At 42.5% G+C, this 22385-nt stretch overlaps 1 protein-coding gene across 8 annotated transcripts in view; it reads right to left on the reverse strand.

Moving 5' to 3' along the window:
* Fbxw11 (F-box and WD repeat domain containing 11) overlaps nucleotides 1-22385 on the reverse strand; it is a 102509-nt gene that overhangs the window by 16727 nt on the left and 63397 nt on the right. For 4 of the 8 annotated variants that reach the window (XM_020180305.2, XM_020180308.2, XM_020180309.2 and 1 more), the window contains 4 exons: nucleotides 19164-19226; nucleotides 15373-15598; nucleotides 7463-7649; nucleotides 6411-6501 (listed from right to left, as the gene is read on the reverse strand). In XM_020180305.2, coding sequence (XP_020035894.1) covers nucleotides 6411-6501; nucleotides 7463-7649; nucleotides 15373-15598; nucleotides 19164-19226 — 567 coding nt within the window. The remainder of the gene's footprint in view (nucleotides 1-6410; nucleotides 6502-7462; nucleotides 7650-15372; nucleotides 15599-19163; nucleotides 19227-22385) is intronic. The other 4 variants (XM_020180306.2, XM_020180310.2, XM_074057796.1 and 1 more) reach the window with 1 other exon arrangement.

Genomic DNA, 22385 nt, shown 5'->3' on the forward strand with positions numbered 1-22385 from the left:
CCTGAGGCCACAAAACTGATGACTGGCCTAGCTGGAAATCACAACCAGTTCTTTCTGATCTAGCCAAGGCCTTTGCTACCATTGTGGATGCCCAAAAAGAAAGGTGGTGAGGCCATGAGCACAGAACACTAACATCAGTAACAGTTCAGCTATCAGTGCTAGGCAAGTGCAAAACTTTTCATCCACAGGACTAGGCATCAGTGCTCTGGCCTGAAAAGGGTCACTGAGAAAGAGGCTATGCCCAGACTACAATCAGACCCAGCCTCTGGGGGTGGAGACGAGGGATTTTCTAGGATCAAAAGACAGAAAGCCTCTACTAAGAACAACCAAAGTCTGAATTCCTGTTCCCTGAAATCAGAGAACAACAAGGCCAACAATAACTGGTTACACTCAGCTTAGGGTACAACTGGAAGGAACAGCTAACAGGTTAATTGCTTGTTCAGTGAAGAAAGGAGATAAATCCATCTGTGCGCACAACAAACAGATAACAACTGGCTCTCCTGACATCTAACAACTGTACTTCCTCTTACGTTGATGAAAGTTTCTTCTGTACTCTCAACAAAGCTAAAATTTCCTGAATGCTGTGTACCAGACATCAGCTGCCCTGCCACTATGCAGGGCACACACAATCCTCCCTCAGCACCCCAGGGGGACTGGCTCCCCAGTCTAGCAGATTCCAAAATCTAGGTGCTCAAGTGTCTCATAAAGTAGCACAAAATTTCCATGTAACCTACACATGTACTGCTGTAAACTTTAACCCTGTCTAGACTACTTTTAATACTTTCAGTGTAAGCGCTAGATAGATAGCTGTGACACTGTGCTGCTTAGGGAATAACGACCAATATCTACCTACCTATCTATCTATATCTTTGTATGTTCTCAGTACAGATGCAAGTTTTTTCTACATAATTTTGATCTGCAGGTTGCTGAATCTGAAGATGTGGAACCCATGAAGCAGGAAGTGTTGTCCACATTTTTTGAGAAAGAAACGGGCAGTTGAAGACACTGATATACATACACTTAAAAAGGGAAGTCTCAGTGATTAACGAAGGTCCTGGAAACACCCGTACCCTTGAAGTACACACAGCCACACAGAGGGTGTGTGGGTACCATGGAGATGCCTGGAGCCAGGGAAAGCCCATCTGCCCCACGTCAGGACTCCCTAGCCTGGATCGTCTTCAGGGAGTTGGTACAATGTCAGGCACATAAAACCACATTTTAGAACCAAAAGAATTAATCTACCCCACCTCTGCTACCTCTATCAAGGCAGACATCACATCTGTCTATATAAGCAGCTTTTTTTAAAAAAGGGGATCCAGAATATAAAGAACTTAAAGTGAACTCAATGCTTGGAATCATTGAGAAAAAGAGTGACCGAGTCATCTTCGTGGTATGCAACACACTCCAGGAAGATGCTGGCTTGGAGGCAAGGTTTACTGATACAAGTCTACTTCCTGCCAGTGATGCTGGGCAGTAGTTTCCCACATTCAGGTGACACTCTCTGGGAGACACCAGAGTTGATGCAGAATGTACGGCTCCATATGAACTCAAAGTATTACAAAGATGAATATACAATATGGCTTACGTTATATATAAGTTGTTTTAAAAATTCACAAAGCTGTTCTTAGGTTTAAAATATACACAATTGCTAGGCAAGTTGGCTCATGTCTATAATCCTAAATAATTAGAGGAGGCAGAAATCAGAAGGATCACATTTTGGAGGTCAACCTGGGCAAAAAGTTAGTGAGACCCCATCTCAACAACGACAACAACAAAACTGGGTATGGTGGTGCATGCCTGTCATCTCAGTTAAGTGGGAAGATTACTAAGAGAATCGCAGGTCAGGTTGGGCAGGATGGGGGTGGGGCGGGGAGGAGAAAATGCAAGACTGTATCTCAAAAATAACCAAACCAAAAAAGGGATGGGGTGTGGCTCAAATAGTCAGTGCCTGCCTAGCAATCCCAAGGCTCTGAATTCAAACCCAAGTGCCACCCAAAAAAAGCTTTAAAATGTCACTGAGTCACTCTGTATTTCAATAAATAGAAAAGGCACATTTACTATTCCGTAGAGCTTGACAATTTTTCCATTTAAAGAGAAGCGAGGAGGGTTTCCTTCAAGCTTTTCCACAGCTCTAGAGCTGAGTGACCGTCACAATCTTTTATTGCCCTAAAACCCTGAAAACAAAGAAGCAGGAGTTATACAGCAGGACCTCTCAACACTTACAAGGAGCCCTTTCTAAAAGATGTTTCTGAATCTGAAAAGAAAAAGTTTACAAATAACCCTTGGTGGGTCAGCCATCAAAGTCTCTGCTCATTACGTTCCTGAACCCCAAGACAAGACAAGTTTGTTGGGATCAGATCAGGGAGTCCTGAGACTGCCTCTCCTCAATCCCTGGCCACCCACATCTGAAAGCAGCACTTCTTGCACCAACTCTAAGGACCTCACTCTTACATGAACTAGACCCTTGTATTGGTGGGCAGCCTACTGTGGCAGCAAACACCTAGGTCAAACTGCAGCTTTGGCAAACGATTCAATTGCCTGAGTGGCAGTTGTCTCCTGTAAAAACGGGAACAGCAACACCTACTCCCTCAAAGCTACTGTAAGGATCATTAAGATCACGTTTTTACGTGCCCCGCACAGTGCCTTCTCAGAACACTGCCCAGAACAGGCTGCTACCTGCAAACTGCCAGGCAGTACTGTCTTGGTCTGAGCACTCCTTAATCATTCCAGAGAGATGCAAAGCCTCCGATGGAACTCCACTCGTTACTGTCCTGTATCAACAGCAGCAGCGCAAGGCCTGCACAGGTGCACAGGACACCTGCCATTCCACTTCGCCACCACATGGTGCAGCTACTGTAGGGGAGTATTTTGTGTTTCTGAGAACTTGTAAAATCCCCCTTACCCTGCACAAATTTTCAAAATACTGGGAAAGTAGCCATGATACACAGAGTAGACAGCACATTTAAATTGGCGACAGAGTGAAAACAGATGTCCAAGCATGGAGGAATAACATTATTTTTAGAAGCCTAAACACAACTGGGTGGGTGGGCAAGTCCAGCATTTACTGGTCAGGACAATGTGAATATCAAGTTTGCAAACCACAAAAAGAGCTCCCCACTTTTCCTAAATATAATGTGGCTTATGAAAAGGTATGACACAACACATCATCATTTTCTCAGTGGTCTGATCCAAGAAGAGCACTTCAAAGTCTTGACTCCAGTCAGTAAAGAGATGATAAAGGTGTACAGCATGAAGGAGTCTGTCACTGCTCTGAAATGGCAAGAGAGAAAAATCTAAGTTTTAGAGCACCACAACTCTAAGTCTGTTAAGGCCACACCATCTCTATGTAAACAGACCTGGGGGCAGAGAGTGAAAAGAGCTTATGAGGAGTAAGGATCTGTTCCCATAATCTGAGAGTCAAATTACTCTAGCCAAGTGCCTAGCAGTAAGTCACCAGTAATAACAATGATAATGGTGCCTTGATGGCAAAGGAGAAGATGGCTGACTCTTTTAGGACAGAGTCTCAGTTTTTCCTGCAAGCCCTCTGTGTGTGGCAAGAACACCAGGCGAGAGGAACTTTGCAGAAGGCTAAAAATACTTATTCTCCCCAGACTTCATTTCTCACAACCCCACTTCCTGAATAATAGGAGCCACACTAAGCCAGGTTGTCTACGTTTTCCTTAAACTGTGGCCAATTTCTGGAGGGTTGGCGTGGGAGAGCAAAGTTCAGAAGTGAACATTTCCTTTGTGCTATTCAGATTCAAATCTGGGAAGGATGGATTTCAGGAGCCAGCACCTGAACCACACTGTCAAGGCAGAGAAAGAAGGAAAAACAGGGAAAGGTGTTGTGAACTGGCAGCTTTGTAGACTATAAAGGAAAACAGACTGCAACAGTGTGTGGGCAACTGGGAAAGGAGAGGTACACATGCCTCATGGCCTTCCAGGCGCTGACTTACCTTTCAGATAACTACCTTTCTCACAGTGGGACTACAACAAGGCCAAGTAATCTCAACTCAGCTTTCTTTCAACTAAGGTGAACAAGAAGCTGAGTATTCAAATACTTGGAGAAAGGATGAGAAAAACCAAGTTGAAATTCTCCAGGCATAAACAATACGCCTCTTTCTCCCTCACTTCTTGAATTTTCCACTTTGAAAATAATAAACAACTGTAAGTGTAGAGGTAGACAGACCTCAGTAAAAGCCCATCTCTTCTACTTAACTATGTAGAAAGTTTGAAAGCTTCTTTTAGTCTCAACTTCCCCTTATTACAGAGAAGGATAATAATATGTACCCTGTAGTTAATACTAAACCCAACAGTCTGAGATCACCCACGATGGTTCATGGTGTGCTACAGGGCTCAAGAGAAAGTGCTGCAGTGATTGCATCCTGCTACGGGGGCTTCAGACCAGCCACATGAGCAGGGCCATGCCCTGCAAGTTTCTCAACTGTCTGATCTATGGAACACATGTCTACCTTGGACAGAATAAAGTATACTCTCCAAACAGGGAAGAATGCTATCTGGCAGTTAGAACACAATTACCAGTAATCTATATAACAAAACAACTTGTGTGAAGGACAGAAGCTTAGAAAGCTGGTCCCATACTCCATGGCTCACCAGCTGAGAGACCTAGAACAGGAACCTTTTTGAGCCCATGTTTCTTTAATTAAGTAAGGACTTGACCTACCTTTTGGGGTTTGTCCAGTCTATTCAATGAGAAAATGTATTATAAAGTGCTAAACAAAGGATCTGGCACAGGTAAATGTTCCATTAGCGGTCATTATTTTTGTTACTATTAGTGATACACCAAAGTATAAGTAACTAAGAGACAGTTCACAGAACCTTGGAGGACAGTGTTGTGATCCATCAGTGGGTTTTCCCAAACTACACTTTCAGAGCCACTGGGAAGAATACCATGATGGCTTTATGTCAAACAGGGTTTTCTCCACATTTGCCTTCTGTGCTAACTCCAGCATATTATTTCAGCCCGAGGAAATGGTGATGGAAGGTGATGTCACATATCGTCCTGCCAAAGAACACTGAGTCTGCCCTATCGATTACCATAGTGGTCACAGGGGCTAGACAAAATCATCTTCAACTTGAAAGAGCTCTTGTCCACTAATGGGTGCTTTAAACAGCACCCTTCTCAAAATAAGTGAGGTTGTGAAGTCATTCAAAGAAATCTGGAGACACTGTAAACAGGTGACCCTTACACAAACACACAAAGCCAAAAGTATGTCATTTCTAAGATGTGTAGGTCAAGCAATGTCTTAGGAGAGCTATCTAGAGATAGGAGACAGTCCTCCCTCGCCCATGCACATGCAGCCTCAGAGTACAGTACACACTACATCTAACCCACTAACACTACCGGGCAACTTATTCTAAATGTGAACCATGCAGCGATTCATTTCTAACCTCTATTATTTGTCTGGCAAAAGTTTTAAGTTATTTTACTCGCCTTAAAAGGTTACTTTCTAGGTCATTTAAGAGAGCATAACACCCAAGGCAAGAGTTTATCTTTTAAATAATGGTATTCCAGTCACATTCAGATTTACCATTAACAGAACAGATCTATTAGTTCGCATCTGCCTCAAGAGTGGGGTGGGACTCCAAAAAAGCACATGTTTCTGCATTGATGAATTTTGGCATAAGAACTTTTATGTCTATCACAGGAAGGAGAAGATTATTGCACGTTTGGGAAACTGAGTATATCTTTATGGGAGATACAGCATTTTCTAGCCAAGGGGGAAATAGTGAATAACTGAGACCAGCCAAGAACACATGTGAAGGAGTTAATGAGAAATGCCTGCACATTAGTTCTTCCTGATTCAAGGAAAGGTACTACATAATGAAACTGCACACATCAGAACATGAACACATTAGACATCGCTGATGTTTCAGTGAATCTCCACTGGTCTGGTGGAGTTACATTCAAATCCATAGTGGTCCAGAAGCATAATTTGCTTATAAAATCCACTAATGACTGCTGAAAATAATTTCTAAGCCATTTCATGAAAAATCACGGATAATGTGCAGAAGAAACAGGATGAACCTTGTCTATTTCTCTAGAGATGACTCGAAAATGTAAAACTATGTTTATCTAAAAAACTGGGTCTTGGATCTTGGAAGATTTACCAAATCAGAATAAAAAGTTGATTTTGGATTAAGGTTTAAATTAACTGGCAGTCTTGTAGAAGTGTTTTGTGCTTTATAACAGTTAGTTTATAACACTCAGAGACTTGCTCTATGCTGAAGAACAGCTACAAGTTATTGTACATGGTGACATTTACTCCAAGTGCTCAACTCTTAAAAATTACTAGTTCCATGATTCTAGAACAAAAGAACATTCTAAGGTAACATAAAAAGTTGAGAACAAGACCCAAAAGCCCATAAAACAGATAAATTGTAGTTACCTCTATATCCTGGATAATCTTTGGGTATAATGATCTATAAAATGAATTGGGAGGGCCATCTGTGGGTCTGTTTTTAAACAGGTACTGATCCCTGGCAAATAAAAACAAACAGATGTTACAGTTTTGCACATAAAACAGAGCATTTTACTTAAACATGGAGTTTACAAGACATTCTATCTTTCACGTCTTTTAGCTTGCATTGAGCTTTAATAGTTCAAAAGCAGGATTTCTGGGGTTTGTTTTGTTTGCTTTGATTTGCAGTACTAGGGAGAGAACCCAGTGCCTTGGCATCCTGGGCAAGTGCTGTATCACTGAGTTACACCCCCAGCCAAAAGCAGGGTTTATGACACCTAAATTCTTACGTTAAGACAAGTTTAATTCAATACACAGCTCCGGCTTGTTGTGGGCCTCTTATATTCTGAATGCCAAGACACAATATCTAGCCTTTTATTCTTAAGAGTTCAACAAGTAGTAATATAGCTTTGTGAAAAATCTCACTTAGGCCCATTAGTCATCTTCCCATGAAGAAAACATGGCCCTAACCCTAAATCTTACCACCTGTGGTCCTCAGTCTGTAGCTTTCTTTCTCTGTGCTAACTGAGCCAGACCACTGACATGCATACTGTAAAGCTCCACTCAAGTTCATGTGTTTTCTCTGAAAAATCCTGGCACTGTGCCTCCGATACCCTCAATCAGAAGCAGTGATAAACTGCCAAGTGCCCTTACTCGACTCTTATACTGCCTTTTGTCTTATCTATCTTTTGGTAAAGGTATCATTACCTATGGAGATGGAGAAGTGTAAATACACAGCTTTAAAGAGCCGCATCACCTATCCAAACAACAGAAAACCTTCTAACAGTGATAAATATAAAGGAAATACACATGTCAGAGGGAAATTCTAAAAGCTTTAACATTTCTCCAACTCTTGACCACTCCTTCCTCCCCCCCCCCCCCCCGTTTACAGGCCAACACACATGCAAGCATATTGCTTTGGATGTGTAAGCAGGCTGTCACAAAGAATGCTTTTTAAGGACAACCACATGAGTACTTACCACCCTCTTCTTTCTGAAAGCCCCTTCCACAGAGGGTCAGTGCGCACCATGCGCTCAATCAGCTTCTTCCAAAGCATCCCTTCTGAGATCACTCGCTGCCACTCCTTACACACCAGCTCTGCTGCACACAGAGACCTGGCATCCAGGTACGAAAGAATGTTTTCTGCTATGTGATCTAAGCCTTGCTCTACAAAACAGAAAAAGGAAAGGAACAGGCAGGGAGATGAGAATGTACCAGCTATCATTTCCTTGAAGAAGGAAATAAAGACATCCTGAGCCAGGTAAAATACTTGGGTAACATAAAAAGACGTGCAGGTGTGGAAGTGCATAAGTACATAAGTACATGAACATATCCAGATCACTTTGGTTCTGACTTTTGTTATTAAACAACTATGGTGACTGTTCTCTGTGTAAAAACTGACCTGGACAGTTCTGTACTTGTCAGTTATTATGATAAAAGACTTACTTTTATTTTCTTATAAAACCCTTAACAGGCAAATTTTACAGATAAGGCAGAGAGGCAAAGCACTCAAGACTTTGCTGAGTGGTGAAGCAGGACTCAAACTCAAATTTCTTGCTTCAAAATTTACGCTTGCTGCCTATTTACTGTCTCTGACAACAACCACAGCCCTCTGTGAGTTCCTGGGAGTTAAAAAGAGTGAAGAAGAAAAGGTCAAACCATATATCAAGAGTTAAAGTCAAGTATGCTTGGATGTGTTTTTGTCAACCTTTCATCTCCTTCTCTTTCAAAATAAACAGGAGCAGTATGGAAGCAGTGAGCTCAGTGTTCAAGACCAGGGAATAGATAAATCACACTTCCAGAGCCTCTTCATCTGTGTAAAATGGGGCAATAATCTCTGCCTTACTGTGAAAATACTGAAATGAAATGACGCATAAGAAATGCTTTATAAGCCAGATATAGTGGTGCACGCCTGTAACTCAAGCACTTGGGAGGCAGGAGCTTTGAAAGTTTGTGGCCAGACTGGGCAACTTCGCAAGACATGTCTCAAAAAAAGCAAACTAAAATAAACAAAACAAAATAATAAGAAACGCTTTACAAACCAAGGTCTTCTTTAAGCCTCAGAACGGCACAGTCGCACTGTTGACTACCATACCCTATAACGCTCCTACCCTGCTCTCGATCCAGTATCAAGCTGTGGTCTGACGATGAAGACCGACACTGGCACATTCTCCTTCCTGATGTTCCTCATTATCTCACAGTCACACTGCCAACAACTGAATACCTTCACTAATGGCAGTATCACAGCAGAGGTGTGGCAGCGAGTCTAAATAAAACCTCGTTCCTCTCCCTGCAGACATGTACTAAAACAATTCCTCCAATACTTGCACCACTAGTGGAAGGGTGCATCTTTAGTGTAAGTCACCTTCAGAGACAGCTCCATCCACACAGCAGGCAAATGTAGCAAGGCGTTATCCCATCAAGAGGATACCATGTTAAATGGGTCAGAACCAAGGACAGCACCCATGGTACTGGCTATTTTCGTCCCGGCTATCACTGATGCTTTCATGCATCCTCACAGGTACCAACACTGAGCCACCACTTCCATAGTCATCTGGGTAGGCCACTGTCCAGCCCAGCTTGCTCTATTCAGTCCTCAGGGCCGCCTGTGGAAACTGTGTCATGAAGACACTGCCATTTTGACATCTGCTAGGCTGAAATGAGGTGGGCGTAGCACTGTTCCTGTGTTTTCCTGCTGGGATTTAAAATCTTTGCAATCTTACTTACGTGTTGGCACCAACTGCTTTTGTCCCTTTTTTTTTAAACATACCTACTTTGGGTTCATTCCAGAAAGATGACAAACTATATATAAGCAAAATAATTTAAATTCCTAATCCCATCTCCAAGAGTTAACAGGTTTTAACTTTCTGTATACACACATCCTTGTAGGTTTATGCACTCTACATGATGTTCTCAGATGCTGATAACACTTGAAGCTAAACAGTGCTGAAAAGTAATGTCAAGTTTCAGAGCCAGCACCTTGCAAATACAACTTCTCCAACTCTTCACACCATCATGTCTGGGCACTGCAGGACTCCAGGCAGCTAGACAGCTGTCCAGGCACCCTGCGCCTAGGAACTCTACACTGACTTTCAATCACTTCAGTGCTCCATGATTCTGAGAATCGCAGCCACAGGTAAACAACAGGGTTCCTAAATATATTCCATGTCTTTCTTGATTACAACTTTTCTTTCACTTCTTTAAGGCCATTCTTCTTAGTAGGGAAAAGAAAAAAAATTATGTGAGCGTGACAATACTTTCTGTCTCTGCCACTGTACCATCTACTCTGAGCACTATCCCGCCAGTCTTTCTGACTTTTCTCCAAACAGCTGAAGGTTTTGTTTTCACTTCTGCATGACTTAAAACATATGGGGCAGCTTTTCAGGGGATCTGTCTTCTTGATGCCATGCTCAAAGGTTCACCACGTTCCTGTGAACCTCCATGACCATGTGTCCCTTTCTTTCACCTTCTGTGCTGGGTAATCATATGTGCCTCTCTCCCACTATGGCTAAACATTATATGTCAGTTGCAAAGTTCATAATCCCTCCCATCCTAGGCTAAGTCTGTATTTATCCTGACTATCGTTCTGGGTACTTAACTGACTCTGTCCCTCTTTAGTTTCAACATTCGGTATTAGGACACAGTCAGTTTACATACTTCATTACTTCCATTCCACTGCTACTTCTTAACTGGTTACAAACACACCCCTCATCAACTCCCCTCTTGAACCCTCTGCTCTCTAAGAGATGAAACAAACGGCAAGACAAGAATGTATTACATAGTTGCCTTTCCAGGTCTCAGTGGCTGCAAGGTCCCCGTAACCTGTGTGTGAACCTCCCATGTGCCTGGAAGGTCAGTCTGAGATGTGACAGCAAAGTCTTTGTGGTTCAGTCATTTGGGGTTGTTGATGTTCAAAAGAAACTCCCAGCCCTCCTGTCTACGAAGCAGAATATCTGGGAAGTACTCTTGGGAAGTACTGGCTTACAGTAATGACATCCCTTTTATAGTCCTTTTTGGGCTCTCTCCATACCCAATTGCTCACAACTAAGTCATCAATAAGATCTTTCATAAGTAAACACATTTCTTCTTCTTTGAAATGCTATCAGCCCAAATAAACAATTTCTGTGAGGATAGATTTGTTTCTTTTGGTTTAAATTTGCTTCCTCCTTCTAGTAGGCAGCTTTTTAGGTCTTGTGGAAAACATGCTAGCTGTCAAGTCAGATAACCTGGCTTGACTCTTGGTTTTGTCTTCTACCACCTGAGTGATTTTAAGCAAATCCATTTTCCTTTCTGGCTCTCAGCCTTCTGTAACACAGGAATGATACTAAACACTTCAAATGGGTTATCGTGTTCTCTGTACAACACCCTCCAAGACAGATACACTCAATATTCTTCTTCTACAGGGAAGAATTCTCCAACCTTGCTGGGAAGGCTAAGAGGACAACAGACAAAAAGAACCAGGTACACTCAGCAGGTACTCAATGAAGGTCATCCTTTGTTCTCCTTCCTCTCCCCAAGTTCCCTCAGCTGATGTCAATGGTCAAGGAGCCGAAGCAGCACTCTTCATTTTCTGAAGAGAAATACTGCATATCGTTTTAGCACAAAGCTAAGTCCTCTATTATCATGGCCCAAGTCTCCTATCTTCCCAAATGCTTTGAGAAGAACAAGAATTGCACACTATTTTGAGCACTCAGAGTAGCCCGCTACCCCTCATACTCCCTCTGCCTTGCATTTCTTGGAAGTATCTGGTTTGAAGACAAAGAGGTTACTGAGTAAGGTGATCTATTTGCCTGAGCTAAAAAAGTGCTGTGAGGTGTTAAAATTAAACATTTTTCCTAAGTACCTACACCTGGCTCTCATTATTCTATCATGCTGAAACTCCCCCCTCTCCCACAGCAACAGGAGGACACACATACCACAGCCTCAACTGTACGGTGTTGAAGAGGTAGTGCTGGTGCTGACAACAGCACCACACAAATGTCTGGAAATGTTTCAATGATAAATTAAAAACAATTACAAGGCACAAATCTCAAAGCTCAGTATGTAAATAACACTGATCAAATTAAGTTCAAATGTGTGAGGTCAATGCCCTTGATCAGAGCCAGTTTTAATACAGCTGCTTAGATTATACAACTACAGAAACTTACTATTTTAGAAATGCATTTCAAAGGGCAGCTGCCAAGAAACTTCCTTTTCCGATCACTTCTGCTGCCCCTCCCTTTCCCTAGTTGTTACAACTAGTTCACAGAGCTAGTTGTAAAATCTATATACGTTTTCAAAAAAAAAAAACAAAAACACACTGCACACAGCAATCGTCTGTCAATGGACACCTTCCACTTGGGATTCAGACAGAAATGAACTCAAAAGGAGCTCAAGTCACAAAGCCAAGCAAGCCTTGTGCTTGCTAGGCAGCTGCTCTTCCACTTGACCCATGCCTAGTCCATAAAGTCAAACGTCTTCTCCCACAAAATACCAAGGTAGCTAAATAGTGAAGCAGCACACACACCTCGATGGATCAATTCAAGAATGGAGTGGTAAGGAATTACAACTTCTCTGGAGTGTTGTCTGTATTGTTTTAAGTGGACATCCTCAAAGTACTCACGTGATATGAGGTATACACCAAGCATTATTATTCCTATAAAGATGAGAAACAGGCTCCAAAAGTGAGGAGGCATCACTCACTTCCTGCCAGGGCCAGGAAGTAAAGCCCAGGGGTCACGCTGGGTCACTGGCCAGGCACCCAGCCTGAAGCTGAAGCTATGCTGTGGTTCTTCCCGAGACCTTTGACCAAGTCTCTGACACACTTACAGCCCACCATGGTTTTCCATCCTTATTTGAGGTAAGACAAATAAGTAACCCATGGCCAGAAAGCCAAGTACTTCAAAACTCTTAATTGCTTAGACACCTCACCAAGCCAGCCACGAGCTTATCGTCCTTTCTGAAGAACAGTCTGCCTCTGTTTTAAATGGTTTAAAATTTCTCTTCAACAACAGTTCTCACAAACCACAAACTTAGCCTGCAGAAATTGACATCGCAGACTAAACATTTACTGTGATTTTTAGAAAAGCGTAGCATAATTATCACTTTTTCCACTGACCCAAAAGAGCTGGAGACCACATTTCCATTTTTCCTATACTGACAGGTATGGTACTCACAGAGGGCATTAAAGTGTAGATAACTTTACAGAATAGTCCTCACAATCAGACGAAACTGTCAATTTTTACAGAGTCAAAACTGAAACTCACGACCACCTACAGAAAGCTAAGCACCAACAGCATTAGGCTTAGAAACTGCGGCACATGTGACTAAATCTAAGCAAGCACAGACATGCGGGCATGGCTGGCTCCAGTGCTGCTGAGGCAGGGTCTGAGTTCGGAAATTGATGCCAGGTTTACGCAGAATCTGTGACACAATGGACGCAATCAACTCGGTCGGCTTGTCCCCTACCACCAGATTCATATGTATGAAATGGACTGACATACCTGTCTATGTTCAGATCAAATCCTGTTAAAATAAGCAGCATTCTAACAAATGTTCTCATGTCCCAGCCCAAGGCCCACTAATTTCAGGTAACTTTCAACACCGCAAAATCCCACTTTAACAGGGACGCAGACAATGCCTTAAAACTCTCCATAATGAGAAGTGAACCATGTGCAGTCGTGCTAACCATATTTATACACATAACACACGTTCCTCTGCGAGCCTCTTCCCCAAGGGGCTGCTTGGAACTATGCAACAGCACCACCTCGTGGCGATTCTGTAAATGGAAGGGGAATTGCTGGCACATGAAACCATTTGAGAAGGGAAGAAATAAAACCAAAACAGCAGGAAACAAACAATAAGCAGAACAGCTTGAGAAAACAGGGCATGACCTCATGTCCTTAAAAGCACACTTGTGAGGCCCAGCACCGTCAACAACTGAAACTTTGTCTTTTCGTGCAGCCTGACTCCACAAGGCCTGGAGCTCAGGTGCTGCAAATCAGAGGAACTTGCACACTCAACTCACCGCCATCCACCTATTGTTCTCCTCTCCCCTTTCTCTGGACCTGATTAAAAGGAATTGTAGTGAATTAGACGTAATCCACGTGCTTAATATTTAGAGCCAGTTTAAAGAATTTTCCAGAGTAACCTTGACTATAAGTGATTTTAGTCCTTGCACTAATTTTTGACACAATGCCTACACCACCTACATCACACAATAGCCAAGATACATGATCAGAGCATTTCACCCAATTTCTCTGATCTTCAGCTTCCCAATCTACACGAGAAACAGGAGTAAGTGATGGCTAAGATTGTGTTCAGCAATTCAACACTATGACTCTAGACAGAAAGGGTTTACTCCACTTTTCCAGAGGTACCAGTGGAAGACATGGGTAAGTCATGCTACATTTTAGCATAAAAGGAACAGCAGGATCAAAACTTCCTAAGCTCTCAAATATCTATGTACTCTCACAGAACGAAGAAAAAGTACAAATTTTGGAAGAAGGCTTAGAAATTGGGACTGGAGATGTGGCTCAAATGGTAGAGCAATTGCCTAGCACGCATAGCACCAGTTTTTAAAAAAAGAGGGTTAAACAGCAGAAGCTGGCCTATCAATCTGCAGCCCAGGTTTCAGGCCTGAGCCCTGAACCCAGGTCCTGTGTGCCACGGAAAAACTTGAGTACGTGGTGTCCTGCTGTCCTCTGTAAGTCACAGGTAGGGTGAGGAAGTAATGGCACTGTTTTGTGTGGGCTGTTTCTAGGCCTACCCTGGCCTGGCAGACAAAATCAGTTCCCTACACTGACCAGATCAGAGGAAAGTGCTCTGGCCAGCATTCTCCACAGGAATGAAATCTCTACATCTCACCTGGACAATTTAAAATGCTAATTTTAAAAAGGAGACAGAAATGAGCGAGTGATCAAAAATCACAAAGAGTCGGGTGCCGGTGCCTCACACCTGTAATCCCACCTACTCAGGAGGCACAGATCAGGAGGATTGTGGTTCGAAGCCAGCCTGGGCAAATAGCGCATGAGACCCTATCTCGAACAACACATCACAAAAAAGGCTGGTGGAGTGGCTCAAGGTATAGTCCCTGAGTTCAAGCCCCAGTGCCACAAAAGAAAAAAAAAAATCAAAGAAGAATTTGACTATTGTGTATGATACTATACTGGAAGGTACACATTGCTACCACTTTGTCTAAGCTTATACAATGTGGAAACTGTGGACCTGGGAGGTGGTGATGGGTCAGTGGAGGTTCATGAACTAAAACAGATGGACGGCTCTGTTGCAGGATGGGAAAGTGGGGCAGGCTGTGCTTGGGAAGTGAGAGAGGGAGACAGCAGTACAGGAAGTCTCTGTACTTTTCAATTAATTTTGCTTTGCATCTAAAACTGCACTAAAAAACAAAAATCTATTCTAAAAATCAAAATGAATTTAACCAGAAGTGTGTGTGGTGTGTGTGCATGCACACATGTGTCTGCTTCCGTATGTGTGTCATAAAGTCATGCTACTCCTTTTTCTTAGTTTCTTTGTTGTTCCCTAAATATCACTTCAGATACAAATGAACACCGTAAACTTTGGCCTACCAAGCATGCAAACTGGAGGAAAAAAACAGTTCCAGAAGTTTTAGTTATATATAAAGACAAAGTACAGATTATATCAAAATTTAAAAATACATTTTTTAAAAGCAACTCATTAAACAAACCAAATGAAGCAACAACAATGATGAATGATCAACACTAACGATCACAGAAACTGCCTAGAAATATATTCACTGAATTTTTAATATGTGGCACTTGAGGAAAAGTTACTGTGAACATCCCAAAGAATCACACAGCACTCACTCACTCCCTCGTCTCACAAACATGCAGGCACTGCACCAGGCTCCTGGCTGGAGGACAAGAGCACTTACCTGGTAACGCGGTAATGAAGTCCCGCTGCAACATGGGCTTCAGGTAAGAGTTGATATGTCCATGCTGATAGTGACACATCCGTGAAATAAGATGTTCCACAAACTCCACTTGATCTGATTCAGACCACTGGTCAAAATACTTAATACACAAGTCTTTTTCTTTTTGATAGTTTCCTTCTGATGGTCTCTTTCTGGAGACAATCACAGATGATGTGCCATTGCTGATCTATTGTAAAAAATAATAAATAATTGGTCTGACAAAAGATATCTAATTGATAATTCATTAGAAACATTTTTTTACCTTCAGCATTTAATCTTAAAATTAAATACCAGTTTTACCCTAAAGCCAAACTCATTTCTTTCTTAATTCATTTAATAAGTAATTTAAAATGAATTCAAATCAGTCACAACAGTAAACAAGTATCAGCTATTTCTAAAGCTGAATGTTACCTTAGATCAGCATCCTCCAATGTTTACTCCAAAATGATAGTATTAGATAGCTTGTTTTAGACATGGTCATCTTAGAGGGACTGTCCGACCTGACAAAGTGGCAACGGATTGACTCTCAACAGTTTGCTGCACTTCCTCAGAGTTACAAGTTAATTCTAGGTACTACAGACCCCCAGTGCATGCCTAAAACCCTACATATATGATGCTGCTTTCCAACACATGCACACCTTTGATAAAGTTTAGCTTACAAATCAGGAATAGTAAGAGGTCAACAATAACGAATAATGGAACAATCATAATAGTTACATGGATGTTCTCTGTGTGTCTCTGAAGTTTTCCATTTTCTATTTTCAGACCACAGTTGACCACAAGTAATTAAAACTGTGGGTAGGGTATACTGTACACAGTGATGATAATGGTTCTCACGTTTGTACTTCCATCAGAGCAACAAGGGCTGTTATCTCACAGATTGCTGGGCGACACCCCCAGGGTTCTGATTCTACTTGTCTGGAGTAGAACTGAGAATCTGTACTGCTAACAAGTTCCCAGGGGATGCCAAGACTGCCTGGTCCAAACTACATGTCAAGACCCACATACCACACAGAAGACGAGCAGAGAAACCCCAACACAGTTCAATCTAAAAAACTTCTTTTTACCCTACAGCTGCAGTGCCCTCCATACAATTTCTGAGGGCTACAGAACACATTGCTGCGCAAACAGTTGTGACTTTCCCTTCTTTTGCTTACCTTCTCAGAAAGTGACCCGAGGGCAACCAAATATCCACAAAGTCATCCTTTTACATAAGACATTTAAGGATAACCAATCCACTCCTACACTGCAATGCGTCACCTACATGTCCTTGCATAACATCAGCATATTTTTTTAAAAAATGAAACTATAGCCATGCTTTGGTGACTCAAGCTTGTAATTCTAGCTACTCAAGAAGCAAAAATCTCATCTTGACCAAAGACTGGACCTGTCATCCCAGCTACGTGGAGGAGCCCAAATAGGAGGATAAAGATCCAGGCCAGATTAGGCAGAAAGCAAGGCCCTACCTCAAAAAGAACCAGTGCAAAAAGGGGTGGCAAATTGGCTCAAGTGGTACAGCACCTACCTAGCAAACACAAGGCCCTGAGTTCAACCCTCCAGTAGGAACCCCTGGGGATATAGCTTACCGAGAGAGTTCAATCCTTACAACCCTCCTTTAAAAAAAAAAACAATGGCATCAACGATCATCTAAACCCTAGGCTCAAGCCACGATGACTACCAATACAACAAGGCTCAGTAACTTCCCTGTTTGAACACAAGACAATCTCAAGCTTTTGTCAAATACTTGCAAGACATCTGCCCATCACTCCTCGAATGGCGTCTTCGTGGATAATAACAGAAGGAATGACACAAGAGAATTCTGAGAACTGATGAGTTGAAATAGGAACGCATCTCAAAGTCTTACATAAAAGGAACAGAGATTTTTTTTTGTTAGCTGTATGTTCCCTTACTGAAGTAGGGATGAACCTATCCTGGAAAGAATATATCCAAATGAAGCTTCAACCTTCCTTGATAAAAATCTCCTAGGCTTTGTGTATGAAGTAAGTTCTTACGTCTATATTTAGAGGCAACAGCGGAAGGCATTTATCTCCCACCTAATTTATCTTACCATGCCTTTGTCCAGGATTTTTTCCCCTATAACTTGGATGAGAGAGACCAGTGGCACCAAGTACCACAAGGGGGCAGCATTGAACAGGGACTTTTAATTCTTGATTCTAAAAGATTCCAATCCAACCCAAAAATGAGAGTTCAAAACAGAGATGAAACATTTTTTGGGTGGCGGGGAGAGTAGTACGGAGGTGGCTCAAACAATGTATGCACATGTAAGTAAATATAAAAATGACCAAAAGGGAGGGAGAGAGAAGGATAGGGAGGGAGGGAGGGAAGGAGGAAGGAGGAAGGAAGGTAGGAAGAAAGGAAGGAAGGAAGGAAACATTTTTGGCTGTGACAAATACTGACAGACATAAAAAGGGGCATTTGTGCTACTTTTTAATCATAACATGCACCATGTTATAACAGAAAAAGTTAAAGTAACTGCCTAATTATGAGCAACTGTTAAAGTAAATCATAACACATCTACAATGTAGAGGTGAGAAGAGCTACAATGAAGCCATAAAACATTAGGCTTGGAAAGTAAGACTGAGTATTAGGGAAGAAAAGGTGAGATCCAGAATTTTTTGCATCTCTGTGTTCACAGTAATTTGTGAGAAAGGGAGCAACACAAGACCCAGCTACAGAGGCTTTCTTCCTCCTCTATCACTTCTGCATCAGTATGCAAATGTCAGAAATCACTTTGTAACAGGCTAAATACAGTGATGGTGCTAACTTGCGTCTGCGCACTGCTTTACTACTCACAACGCACTTTCATGCCTGTAACCTCATTTTGTAAGCAACGGGTTATTAAAGGGTTCCCAATCATCTCTCCAGAGTGTGTGTGACATTAACAAACTGACTGGAGGACAGGCAGATGAATGAAAACCTGAAAGCTATGAAAACTGCAATCTGAGAGAGTCCTACTGCAACACAGTAAATGTGAAAGAGCACAAAATTCAGTTTGCACACAGGTTCAAAACAGAAGTGCATGAGTGTACTACAAGATAGCACACTGCTCACAGTCTATTCTCCAGCTACCTGCTCAGCCCAACAAAATCTTTCAGCATTGTTTTGCTCTGTTTCACTTCCACTTACGTTTGTTGGACACTCCTTCTTTCAGATATTCTCTTTAGATTTAAATCAAATAAATCCAGACAATTTTTTTGTATTATCCTCTTCAGATTGAGATTTGGTTAGCCTGTACTCATATCCTCACAAAGGGGAAAATGACGTACACCTTAATGGCTGAAGAAAAACCAAACCATGAAAACCTTACATGCACCCCCAACCACCCCCCGAAAAACCCTGGGGGATTGGGAGGGCAACTGGTAAACTAAATAGAGAAAGCCAAGAGAGAAGCGAGACGAAAAGAAAAAGGAAAAGGAAAACCAACAGGAAGTGGGAGAGAAGGGTAAGGTGGGAGCAAAGAAGAGAGACAAATGCACACAAGTGTCACCATGCCACAGTAACAAAGAGCACCACCACTGTCCATCATTGGTCACTTCTCAATCTTTGTGAAAACTCCAAAATTCTTTACTATTCATAATGCCACTTCCCTAAGGAAAAGACGACAAAGTAGGGTGGAATCTGAAACTAGCAAAACTGTACCAAAGAACACAGGCTGGGCTCTTGGTTTCATGAGAACATGGACTGGGCGAGCAGCTCATCTCAGTAGTCAGCAGCTATCTTATCATTCCTACCTGCCAAAGAGTATTTTTCTTTGGGGACTCATCTTCATTTTGATCTTCCATAACTGAAGTGTTCTAAGGAGGAAAAACAGGTTTTTTGAATTATGCTGAATTTTGAAATCCTAAATAACTACAAGACACAATTCTGAAAAATGTATCAACGCAAACCCAACAACTCTTTGGCTTGTGGCTAACACGTGCCACTTGAGGGAAGGAGCTATGCTCGACTTTTTGTAACTCAATAGTAGCTGGACGAAGGTAATCACACAGCCCACTTGTGAATGAACACAGGTTGGGCAGGCTTAGAGCCCAGGCTTTACTGTGGGAACAGGGCTGGAGCTCTACCTCAATCATCACTGTTACTTTTAAACTTGTGACAAGAAAAACAGAGATCCACAAAGTACCCAACAATTATACAAAACATTTACTATGGTATCTGCTATTCGGTAATTTCATGGCAGAGACCAGCAATTAGAAGTGACAAAGCCCTGGAAGTACGTCTCCGCCTTTTTTCCAGGAATGGGGATGGCTTTTCAATGTCCCCTAGCAAGCATGGTGGGTGCCCCAATCTTTTTCCCCCGAAGAGGAGGATGCTGTTAGCTACTAGTCATCTGGCTTGCCTTGGGAATGCATTATCTTTTGATTTTTGTGTTTACTGCACAAAGAGGTACTGTGTAATTATTCTTTCTCGTGACCTAGTCGCTCAATAGATGCCCATTAACTGGAGATTATACATGATTGGATTTTCCCTTTTGAAGCTCCTACCTAATGGCTAAATGGAAACTTAATGAGAAGGGGAAGTGGGGGAGCTGCACTCTGAAAGAAGTAACAGCTCGTTTATGGGTAGCAGTCTCTCTAAGATTCCTTCCCAAACCTAAAATTCTAAGAATGGGGCTCAAAAGTTCAGCTACAACATCTGTCCCATAGCAGTGTTCAAAAAGGACACTCTAGATCTTCCGACATCACCAACGTTTACAATACCGTCTACTGACTTTAGAGAGTAAGCCTCTCTCTCAAATCTCCCCTATTTCTCCTTTATCTTATTCACGTTCTAAAATGCTGGCATTCGATCCATACAGTACTTCCACACTCTCCATATGAAAACCCGGTGCGGGTAATGGCAGAAGAGTCATCATGGAGCACTAGTTGCTCTGCCTGGTGGAGTGGAAAAGCCATAGGTTTTGAAACCAAAGCAAGAACTCGACATCCTGATTTGGTCATCCACTCAATGGGTGTGTGGGGGGCTGGGGGGCACATTTCATGAAGTTAATTCACTGGAGGTGCAGATACAAACACAGAGCTGCAATGAGACCAAGGAGCTTAGGGACACACAAGTATTCCCTGCCCCTCTGCTTCCCTGCCCCAGGTTATCTCCTTGAACTTCCTAACTCCAGAGAGACTTTATCTGAATGTATGCCTAGGGAAAACCCATGGGCTTTGGCTTCCTCAATAAAATCTCCTAAGTCCCGGTGCCCTAGGTCTGCAACAGGCAGAGGCAGGAGAGACTCTGTATGCACAAGCCACCCCTGAACTAAAGAGTCGAGAGGAAGGCAGAGTGTCCAAGTGTCCAAATCAGGGCTGAGTAGGAAGGGGATGGAGACAGGAAGGAAGCACTTTTTTCTTAGTATCTCCATGTAATTTTCCTTTTACTGATTTCCTGAAGGGACCTAGGGATTAATAAAAACAGCAGATTTCTTTAGAAGAGTGAACATAGGTACGGTGACTCAGTACCCCACCCTGAGTCTAGTAGTTACGAAGCCATCTTGAATGTCACACTATCCAAGAGAGTAGCAAAGATAAGAACACACGGTGGGAAACATAAGAAGATAGGCACCTATACGATTGGGGAACTAAGTGGAAGGCAGAGAGGCACCAAGGCCTTGCCAGCCAGGTCTCCAGGCACCCCAGAGCAAATGTCTGTATATGTACTGTAAACTAAAAACTTTAGAAAATAGGAGCCTGAATCCTCCAGAGATATTCTGACCTAAGTGACCTTAACACTTTCTTCACTCAAGGAAGAAACACAACGTCAGCTGTTCCTATAGACTACACCAGAAATAGCTGTCTGCATGAGAAAATTTACTTCTTTCCATTTGTTCCACAGCAGTGAAACAGTGTTTACTCATACAGCTGGGAAGGAAACAGCAACTGTTCTCTGAAGGCTTGACGGAAGAGGAGAAAGAAATGAGGTTTAACAAAACCCTGAGAGGGTGTGAGCAGCCCCATCCTAGCGCGTTTAACTACTCTCCTAAAGGCTTGAGGAGAAAATGCTAAAGGAAAGTGTTGCTTGGATCCACCGATCAAAGAGTACTCCCTGTGACACAAAGGCATTCAGAATGGGCCCCATCCAAGTTTGACTATTGCAGGCTACATATGTAGGTTCCCTCCCCTTCCTTCCTCCTCCCTCTCAAGGTTTCACTGTACTCCATTAAGATACTGAAGGCTAAGTTAGTCTACTCCTGCTTCCCCACATTACATTAGAGACACAGTAATGTCTATCTAGTAACAGTAACTCAGCAGGTATGGCAAAACCCTGGACTGGTGCAACAGCCAGAGCAGCTACTCCTTCCTCCCATTCCACCATACACCTATGGAGACAAGGAAGTAAGAGTCTGCTCTCGTGACTCCCCATCGTCTTTCTCAGCCTGCTTTGTGGGGCTGTGGGGATAAGGGGTGATGTTAAGAATGGAAAATTCTCTTAGGGGAGCCATAGATGTATATACATTTAATCACTGTGAGCTTTATTCCTTAAAGACAAAATCATAGCTAGGAGATATGGGTAGGAGGATTGTGGTCAGAGGCTGGCCTTGGGCAAAAAGTGAGACCCTATCTGAGAAATAACAAAAGCAAAAAGGGTTGAAGGTGCAGCTCAAGTGGTACAGTGCCTGATAGCAAGCACAAGGCCCTATGTTCAAACGCCAGTATCACAAAAAAGGCAATAGACGAAAAAGGCACAGGTAGGGTGATGTAAGAAGAAAACAATGATCCTCACAAGAGACAAGGAAGGTGGTTTCCACATCCACTACTACATGAGGTCAACGTTCTGAAATCTCCAACACTTCTGGGAAAGGGAAGTTTGAAATGCCCACCTGACTTACTCACTTCCTGTCCTGCTCACTACTCATCATCTCTTGCCTCCTACATTACCAAGAAGCATCACACACGAATACATAGAATTCAGAGCCTCCTATTTTGAACCTACCACCGCGGAAGGTACCATCCAGGAAGCAGCAG

This window comes from Castor canadensis, chromosome 16 (assembly GCF_047511655.1).
Source record: "Castor canadensis chromosome 16, mCasCan1.hap1v2, whole genome shotgun sequence".
NCBI lineage: Eukaryota > Metazoa > Chordata > Mammalia > Rodentia > Castoridae > Castor > Castor canadensis.